The sequence below is a fragment of the Gavialis gangeticus genome, unplaced genomic scaffold, assembly GCF_001723915.1.
Source record: "Gavialis gangeticus isolate Ggan-Ray unplaced genomic scaffold, GavGan_comp1, whole genome shotgun sequence".
Taxonomy (NCBI): Eukaryota; Metazoa; Chordata; order Crocodylia; family Gavialidae; genus Gavialis; species Gavialis gangeticus.
In genome coordinates, this window is record NW_017729032.1 from 98,261,085 (window position 1) to 98,271,246 (window position 10,162).

Below are 10,162 nucleotides of genomic sequence, written 5' to 3' on the forward strand. Positions count from 1 at the left end.
TAGTAGGTTGGCATATGGAATAATATGGAATATACCAAACAATTCTAATGGAAAGGAAGATTCAGTAGTGAGGAGTAATTAACTGTGTCAAACACAATGCTCAAGATAACATATGCTGAGAGAAAGAGGAAGAAGTGGAAGGCAACAAGAGAACGTACTCAGACTTCAGTGAGCATTGTTTCAATTCAGAGAAGTGACTAGAAGACAGTGCCATAAACACAGGAGAGTTAGAGGAATACAAATTGATGTGTCAACTTGTAGAAACCTCATTCAAAGAATTTAAGGAAAGACCATAGCTGTGACCATAGCTAAAGACAAGTATTTTTGATGGGTGTATGTATGGGGATGCTGCTATATACATAACATAATACACTTGTATCTGAAGAAAAGAAGCTTGCAGGAATGTGATGACATAGGAAGTGGTCACAAATCAAGACAGGATAAGGGAAAGATGGAAATGAAAAAAATGGAAAGGCTAGACAGAGAGAAAGGTGGAGGGATTTTTAGGAGGACTGTGTTTAAGAGAATGACTCTAGAAAAGAGAAGAGCTGCAAGGGAAAAAAGGTGAGGAAAAGAAAGAGGGCTATATATTAAGTCTTCAGTGAGAAACAAGGGCAGGGAGTAGACAGGGCTTGAAGACTGCATCAGTGAGAACATGCAATGAATGGGGTTCCTGAGTGTGGACCCCCCATGAGACCCGTGGTAAACACGGCAAATTTCCAAGACAACAAAAGGACAATTTTTTAATTAACATGTCTATGTGGCCCTTGGATTTCTTCTTGGAAATTAAATGAAGTTAGAATAGGAAAGGAGGGACCAGATAAGAGCCAGGGTTAGAGTTTACTGGCTGGTATTACCGTGCTGTTCATAAGAACACTTTACAACGCCAAGAAAAATCAAGTAAAACTGAGTACAAAATTAAATGTAAATTTATGAATTCATTTTTGGAGGTATATAGAAAAAAAGAATATGTACAGCTGTTGATTACTATACTTATGGGATTGATCAATGGGGGAAAAGTGACATCTACTGAATGACATCTACTGAAACGCACATCCTTAGACATGGTATATACCTGTCTCTGATGAGTCTTTGTTCGCCGATGGAGATGAAGAAATCTGTCACAGTCTGTACACAAATTTCCACAGACATTACACAAAATGATTGCAGCAGTTTCACCATCATCATGGTTATCACACATTGGCTAAAAAAACAAAGAAATATAAAGGGAATTATTCTATTATAATTTTCTGTTTCTGTCAATACTCCTGCACTCTGTCTCCCCGAAAGGAAAATAGAAAATTTCTGCAAAACAGCTAAGAATTTGTTTTAGACTATTAACTGTTAGCTTTGGAATAACCAATGCCTAAAAAGTTGTGCCTGGCAACAAATTTATGAACAAAAAGTAGTGCTACAGCCAACAGCTTTGCTTTGTTTAATAACAATTAGCTCATTCTCCAATGAAATTGCGAAAGTAATTTCCAACAGATCATGAGTCAAAAATCTCTGTACCTGACAACTTACTTTATTTTAGCAATAACTTAATAAAAAACTTACAGGTATTGTTGCTGAGATGTGTCAAACTGGCAAAAATATCTACCCTGAGCTCAAGTGTTATGACATGCTGCCTGTTCTGTCTAACTACATCATGAAAACCCTGTATGGCCCTTGACAATGCGAACAACTCCTGTGGTAACTAACTCACAGCATTCATTTACTCTACGGGCACAGGGTACCTTTACTTTCCATTGTGAGTGCTACAATAATACACCCCATATGGCTTGTAAGTTGCAAATATTTAAGAAGGTATTTTTCACTGATCACTTTGAAAATGGGTTTTTATTACATCCATCACACCTTGGTTCCTGTGATATTGTTCAAGTGACTTATTTCAGAACTCTTCTATTTCGATAAGACAGTTGAGAGCTGCTTTGACAGCTCATCTCTCTCTCTGACTGTCCAGGCTCTGGGCAGATGCACTAATGCTCCAATTAACCTGCCTCCCTGCAGGGACTACTAGCTCCCTAATCTCCAGCTACAGGACTCCATGGAACAGTGCAGACAGCATACTATATAATTTAATTAACTCTTCTTTTTGGTGAAAACAGGAGAGAATAGACAGCTATAGTCATATTCCAAGGCAAAAAACCAGTTCTTTTGTAAGCTGGAATAAACACTTCTGGAATGTCTACATTTATGAACATGTGAATACCTTAATTAACTATAAGAAATTTAGGGGAAAAAACCCACTAGAGCAGACCTACTGCAAAAATTGCTTATTCCAAAACAAGAGAACTGTACATTGATATGAAATCTACAGGGGCCCCAGCTATGAGAGCCACTCTAAAGTACAAGTGTCTCATATCCTCATCCCCACACATTTGATGAGCTTTAGTTCATGCACCCCCACCACCATTTTTAAGCATGGGAACACTGATACACGAGACACGGGAGGATGCTGGAGTGCAGTAATTACCATGCTCCAGCAGACATGATTAACTGAGTCTGCTTTGATGTACTGTACTTACAGCATTGGAGTAGGCTCTGCGCTTGTGTACAGGTGCCCATACTGTTGGACATCTCTGTGTACTCATTTAAGGCTTTTGCCACTATTATAGGGAACAAGTTTTTTTTAATAAAAAGTTCTGCAGCAAGTTGTGTCAACAGAATAAACAGGGCCCTGTTTGATAAAATGGATAGCTTTGTTTTAAGAGGAAGACTCTCTGAAATAAAAATATAAAACAGGATTTGCCTTTGACTGAAAACGAACTTTGTGATTATGTTCTGTGTCCCAATGCTCATCAGAAATGGTGTTCCAGACTACCACAGATCTACCTGCAAGCAAGCAATCCTGTTAACCACAAGCTGTCCTTAAAGTAAAAACCAAGGACAAAAATAGCTTTCTCTAATCTTATTTCAGAGTTTAGGCTAGAAGTCTGGATCTTCTGGTCAATAAACACATAAGTATTTACCAAATCTAACATCTGTTGTTTCCACCTTTTAGTTAGAAAGCCTTTTCTCTTGCACAGGATTATCATCCATCAGACCTATCCGCCCAGAGAAATTGAGCCTCCAAGACAGAAAAGTTCTCTCAGCTTATGGGACTCAGAAGACTCAACTTTAAGATATAATGCAGCTGAATTTATGCTGTTATAAGACTGGAATCAAGAGTACAAAAGTACAAAATCAGTTTCTCAGGTCTTGGAATGGCCTTTTTGAGGAGTAGCACATTTCAATCCTTTCCATAATACCAATACACAATATTTTCTTTGCAGTTTGGCCTCTTCATTCTTAAATTTGTTTGAAACTGTTGAGTTTATACCAGCTGGGCCTAGTAGTTTGCTTCTTTTGAACTTAACAGTTTGTCGGATAGGATTTGAGGGGAAGTACTTCCTAGACAAGACAGAGGCAAAGAAAATTATATAACCTCTGAGCAATGCCCTTCCCTCCTTTAATTGCCTCTTTCAGTCTTTTGTGGTCCAACAGAACCACTGGCAGATTTCATTGTTCTGGTATATCTAAAAATGTATTTGTTCTTACAACATTTTCTGTAGTCATCTTTGGCTTTGTTACTGCTTGTTTGGAAAGTTTATTAAAAAAAATTTGAAGTCCAAAATATTAGAAAACATACTGCATTCCAAGTCTTACCATCTGTTTCTGTTGCCCATCTTTTCCCATCCATCTTCCAGAAGAGAGTCTGTCCACATGGTCCTGATCAAGCACACAGAGGGATGCTAAGGCCAGCCAGAGCTGTTGAAAGAGAAGGAAAAATTACAGAAATCATTCAGGAAGACATTAAACCTCCCCCCCAGTCTCAACTACAATAAATGTAATTTTTGTGGATGGGAACAAACAATTTGTGCCTCCAAATGGTATTTCCATTACTTTAGAGTCCAGTCTACATGATAATCTGAGATTTCCCCATTTTATCAAATATACCGGTTTAAAAAAACCCAAAACAAAATAGTCACTGCATTTTTGGGTATAAATCATTTATCGCTTTTTAGCTTTCCCCGTCTTAAATTTATAAACACATCAGTTAACTATACAAGACACAATAGAAAATGAAAGTCAATCACAAAATGTATAGTGAGAAACATGAACATATATTGTGAAACTAAACAATGGCGTGAATCAACTTGGGTAATAACTCAGCAAGAACAGAGAATGTCAATGTATGTTGCCAACAAAAAAAATCTATAGGAAAAACAACCTACTACTACAACAGGAACTTGCAAAACAGTATGGGCAGGGCTATCATTGGTCATTTTACAAAGTAAAAAGTTGTTTTCTGTGACTGACTTGGGTAAGTTCACACTTTAATAGCTCCAACTAAGAACCCGAAGAAACAGGAAAAAAAAAAAAATATCTATCTGGGTACTCCAAATCTGAGCATTGCTTTGTTCACCTAGAACTTGTACATCACCTTATACAGCAGGGACTGAGGACAGCAAATACTAGATGAGCTTTGATTCTAAGATGAAAAGAGGCATCTAATGGTGAATCATCTATAGAAATTAAATCTCTTATTCTGGAGTATATACCCCCCCCCAGTGTATATGTGGAGGCAGGGTGTGGGCGTGAGGGAAACTGGCGCAGCAACAGGCAGGGTGCTCAGGGCGCAGGCACCTGGTGGGACACTGTTCTGGCCAGTGCTGCACGTAGCAGCGAGTGGCGCAGCCTCCACGCGGCTGCCTGTATTTGCTGGCGCTCCCTGCCATTCATGTGCAGCCCCTGCACAAGGACAGCAGATGCTGCACAGTGCTGTGCAGGCCCAGCAGGGAAGACACGTGGCTCCAGCACAGGGGGCTTCCCTCCATGCTGTGCAAGTGCAGGGGCTGCACAGGACTGGCAATACAGGCAGCTGCACAGAGGCTGCGCCCCTCCCTGTGATGTGCAGCGCTGGCTGGAGCCCCACCCTGCACAATTCATAGTGATATAACGATGAAGAGCCATTCAGTAAACGCTTAGCTCAAGATTCAGTGTTGGACTAGATACCAGCTACATTTTTAGAGTGCCATGAAGGTCTCCAGGGAACTGGGAAACCATCGGTTAAAGGGGCTCTGGTCTGGTCCTCCAGGCTGGGGGTAGTGCGGGGGGTTGGTAGCTCACCCATGTCAAAAATTTCAAATACAGTCTACAAGAGAAGAAACCAGATGGAAACAATGGTCTGAAAGCTTTTGAAGTTGAAACAGGCAATGATGCATAAACCATAAAGTGAAAATAAAGATGATTATGACAAAAGGTTATAAAAAAAAAATCAAATTAATCTTCCTCAGTGAAGTGCGGGTTCAGGTAGTTTATCCAGAAACTCCCTAACAGAACTAGTGAACTTAGCATTCAGCAGGAAAGTTTGATGTTAGGATCTAATCTAAGTCCTGAGTGAAGAAAGAAATTGAGGGCATTAATTGGCCTCTTTTCCATGATAGTAGTCAAGGTCCTACTGCCTTTCAAAGGGCAGAGAACAGATGAAAAAGGAGCTGAAACAGAAAATATATTTAAGATGGACAAGTTCTTATTGGCAGAATATTTGCAGCTACTGGAGGTGAAGGCAAATATGGATAGCTCTTGGCTTGGCTGCCCCAGGGACTCTTCGTTACTGAATGGAGTCTAGAAATATAGAAGCTGATGATCTGTGAGTAAAACCAGTATAAAATGATAGTTTGGAGAGTTGAGACCTAGAGGAACTCAACTTCCTTTTTGGAGACATTCTCAAAAATCAAGTTTTAAAATAAGTTAGTTTAATTGAAAGTAGAATCATTTTAAGGAAGGAACAATGAAACAGCATAATTTTTGTTTTTCATTCTTTGGGAGATGTTCAGAGTTGCACTCAAATTCTGCAGATATGTTTGTAATGCAGAAAATTCCACCATATGATAATCCTTAATTAAAGAAAATGAGAATTATCTAAAATGGACAGATTTCCTTGAGTAGTTAGCATACCTCAAACGATGCATCTCAAGTAAAACTAGGGTAGTGCTGAATTTAGTGATGGTAAATTCCATTTTCTGTCTAAAGTATTTCCTCCTGAGATGACGTAGGAACCAAACACTGCACTAAAATATGGGAATCCTATTTGATAAGAGATTGCTGCAATTGTATGTTTGCAATAAACTGACATGAGTCTGAACATATGGTACGTACTCTGGTTGTTGCAATGCATCGCACTGGCAATCTGTATTCTTCTTCCATTTTGGTCAGAGCAATGATGGTTTCAGCAATAGCATTCTTTGTTACCCGGGACCAAGCTTCAGACAGGTGACCCTGTTAAAAAAAAGACTATATAGTTTATCCAACTCAATTTGTTAAGAACATAAGAACCATCATGGGCTAGACTATCTAGCCCATGAGTCCCATCTCCAACAGTAGATGAAGTGGATGCTATAGAGGGAGAGTACTGAATTGGCTATTCTCTGGAATTATCCGTCTCCTAGTCATTACCCTCATTACCCCCTCCGGCATCCACCATCACCGGTTTAGAGATGTCAAAGGAAACGCGTTCAACCATTCTGCTCAACAGAATGGTTATTAATTGAGCTATCATCCATGAATTTGTTTAGTCCCTTTTCAAACATGGCTATGCTATTTGCCTCTACCATCTTCCATAACAATGGATTTCATAGGTTAACTATATGTTGCTATCATTTGTCCCATTAAAAATATCAAATAGAAATGAAACTTCAATTGCAGGGATTCAAAGGAATGGTAAGAATAAATGGAATTTAAGTACAGTGTTCATCAGTAAAGCCAACCTGTTCCAGAATACACTATTTGATACTGGTTATTTCCTTCTCTAGGCTTAAAAGAAAAACCATTTATTTCTCAAATACACAATAATTACTGGCAAATGTCAAATTATCTACTATGTGTATGGACTGATACTCTTGGGATACTTTGCTAAAGAATTCAGAATCCTTTTGGTGAGGAATCAGCATAATCCTCCACCTTGAAGCACCCAGGTACTCTACACAATGAATAGCAAAAGGCAGGTATTAAGGAAGGGATACTCAGAAACCATTTGTGTGGGAAGCCCAAAAATACAGCCAGAGATAAAATGCAGGAAAAAGTACAGAGCTTGGGTTGTCACCCTGAGCTGACTGACCAGTGTTAGATGCCTGCATTTTTGGCTAAGGTACTTTCCTTTGCAGTCTCCTAGAATTATTTGCTTAAGTTTCTAAAGAAAGCCTTTCTCCTCTTCAAAGAAAGCAAATTGTACCATTCCATATTAGCCAATGGTTTAATAGTAAGAACAATCTTCTGGAATGTGGGGGAACAGGATAAGTCCTTGATACCACGCAGGGATTTGAAACCACACCTCCCACGTACCAGGGAAATGCTTTATATACTAGTTTGTTAGGTTTTTTGGGATTTGTTCCTCTCAACTTCACTTGTTGAAGCTGTTCTGCTTAGAATACATTATGGATTAGGAAAACAAAGAGAAACTACCAACAGCTCAGCAGTTAGGGCTTTACCTGAGAAGTGGAATGAAAGCCCCTTTAAGTACTTTATTGATATAAAGGGGAACTGCCCCCAACAGGAAGATTGAGCCAGTCACCCTGAAGTACCTTTTGTCCTCAAGGTAGGGCTGTGTGAAACTTTGATAGCTAATTCGATTCAGAGGAGATTCGGTCCGACTTGGTGGCTGAATCTCCAAATCGAATCAGGAGACCAATTAAAAGCTCCAAATTGAAACGGAAGGCTCTGAATTGATTCAGAAAAGATTTCAGCCAGTTTCGGAGATTCAGCCATAGACTAAACAGGCAAGCAGTCCTTGATGATGCTGGACACAGCTGCCTCCAGCTGGTAAGTCTGTTGTAACAGGTAGAGGGGAGGGGGCAGATAAACGCTCCCACAGTGAGGGAGGAATTGGGGCGGGGGGTGGGGTGTGAGCAGAGCCATCCCTGGGGATGTGCAGGGCTCAGAGAGGGGGTGGTGAGCAGTCAGCTGCAGGAATGGGGGGAAGGGATGGCTAACAGCCAGAGCCGGCAGCATGCCGTGGTGGTGCATGGTGAGGTCTGTGCAAGACTGTACCTCCCCTCCCCCCCAACCCAGCTCTGGCTGCTTGCCATGCCCACCCTCCGGGCCCCGCACAACCCTAGGGATGGCTCCGCCTGTACCCACTGCTCCAGTTGGGCAGCTTGTCCCAGCCCCAATCCCTTCCTCACTGTGGGGGCATTGATATGCGCCTCCCCCCCCACGCCCTTTCCCTCTGCCCACCACAACAGTCTTACCAGCTAAAGACAACCAGCTGTGTCCAGCACCCTTGAGGACTGCTACCTGTTTAGTTTATGGCCGAATCTTCAGATCTAACTCAGCCGAATCAAATCAAATTGAATCACTGTCCCTCCGAATCGGCCGAATCTGAATCCAAAGCAAATACATGCCACTTTGCACACGCCTAATGGTTAGGGCATTTGCTTGGGATAAGCGGGAGATTTTCAAACTCCTGCTCTAGAGTAGATATTTTGACCTAGGTCTCCTGTACCCCAGGTGAGTGTCCCAAGTGTGAGGCACAAATGGGTGATGGGCCATGGCACAAAGATTAGGACCACCCTGACCAGCTCTTTTTAGTGAAGTTGGCATCGGGCTAAGTATGCTCAGAATATGCTACAAGATTTTGTCTTGCTAGAGCTCTATGTGAGGGAGAGCCTAATTCGTAATTCTTGCTATGAAGATTTGGGGATAGTGCTCCTAAGGATTCATTAACTATGAAGGAACAGCCACGGGCAGAAGCAGGACACAAATAACAACTCTTGTTGATTTTAAGTTCCTGCTCTAAACTGTGGAGGTACCAGAATTTCTCCTTGAAAGCAAGATTTTCTTTTGATGTGGGAAAAACATATAGCACCTTCCTACTAAATAGATTATTTTTCCCTGCTATACATTTCCCCCAAACTCAGCCAGTCAGATACTTGGCATGGAAAATTTTGTTCCAAAAATAGTTAAACTTTGCAGTTATAAACCAGGGGTGTCAAAACACATCTGTGCTCCCAGGCTGGTTCCAGACCACAAGGTTCCCCAGAGCCTAGACCCAGTAGCAGCAGAGGGTGCAGGGGCCAATACACCTGCTGCTTGATCTCACTGCTGAAAACATGTCCCCAGCAGGGCTCCATAGCTGGGAATTTGATGGTAGTACGCCTCAGCCCTGCTCACCATACCCTTAAATTCCCAACTCCTCTGGGGGGTCTCACAAGCTGCATCAAATGGCTCTATGGACTGGACTGGGCTCACAACTATGTCTGCCATCTCTGTTACAAGAAATTAAAAATCAAAATTGATAAGAAATCTTGGACCATCTAAATGACTGCAGCACTACCAGCTCCACCTCTACTAATGTTATCTGAATGTACACTTTCATGTTTGTAATGTCAAACATTCAGAAAGTTAAAATTCAGAGTGAAGGCCATAAAGTGTAGGAAATTTGACTATTTAGTTCTGAACAACTACGACTTTTGGTGCATGCAAACAGAGTTCTGAGCACTAAACATTTCTTAAAATCAGGTTTCAAGCGTCTAATTTAGTCACTCAGTAAATGAAAAATACATTAGTGGCTACTTCTGAAAAGTGAGTCCAAGTGACTCATCCATCATATCGATAGCATGTAGCAAAGACAAAGATAGAACCCAGTTCTTGTGGATTCCTATTCAGTGTCTTAACTAAAAAAAAGAGAGACTTTTACTGAACTCTCTACCCAATTTACAATTTCAAACTACCAAATGAAGCAAGGCTCTAGTGAGAAAGGGATGAGAAAAACAAACAGTTCAGCAATCAGAAGCATTTCAATATCAAACACTTAGAGAATGGAAGCTTACTGCTGCCATGTCCTTAATCAGTTTAATAATGATTTCTGATATCTGTGTAGGAGTTGAGCCCTTCATCCACCAATGGCTTTCACCTCGCCGAATATAACTGTAGACAGATAATAAACAAGACCAATTAAATTAATAAAGACAATCCATTGGTAGAATCCAAAAATATCCAAAGTGATATTACAAGTGCTCAGTGCCTGCATTTTAAATCAATATAATACTACTTGATAATGAAACTAGTTTTAAAAGCAATGCACAACTATTTCTTTTCAGATTATAAAAGGGAGAGATAAGGAATGCATCTTACTTTAAAATTTCCGACTTGTCTGTATGCTCAGCTTGATAAAGTCAAG

The 10,162-nt window shown here is 40.6% G+C and overlaps 1 protein-coding gene across 1 annotated transcript in view; it reads right to left on the minus strand.

Moving 5' to 3' along the window:
• The window catches only part of MYCBP2 (MYC binding protein 2, E3 ubiquitin protein ligase), a 336,755-nt gene that overhangs the window by 31,089 nt on the left and 295,504 nt on the right, over nucleotides 1-10,162 (minus strand). The window contains exons 74-77 of the mRNA XM_019523825.1: nucleotides 9,813-9,909; nucleotides 6,145-6,264; nucleotides 3,649-3,750; nucleotides 1,076-1,204 (exon numbers count right to left, since the gene is read on the minus strand). Of these exons, the coding sequence (XP_019379370.1) occupies nucleotides 1,076-1,204; nucleotides 3,649-3,750; nucleotides 6,145-6,264; nucleotides 9,813-9,909 (448 nt within the window). The remainder of the gene's footprint in view (nucleotides 1-1,075; nucleotides 1,205-3,648; nucleotides 3,751-6,144; nucleotides 6,265-9,812; nucleotides 9,910-10,162) is intronic.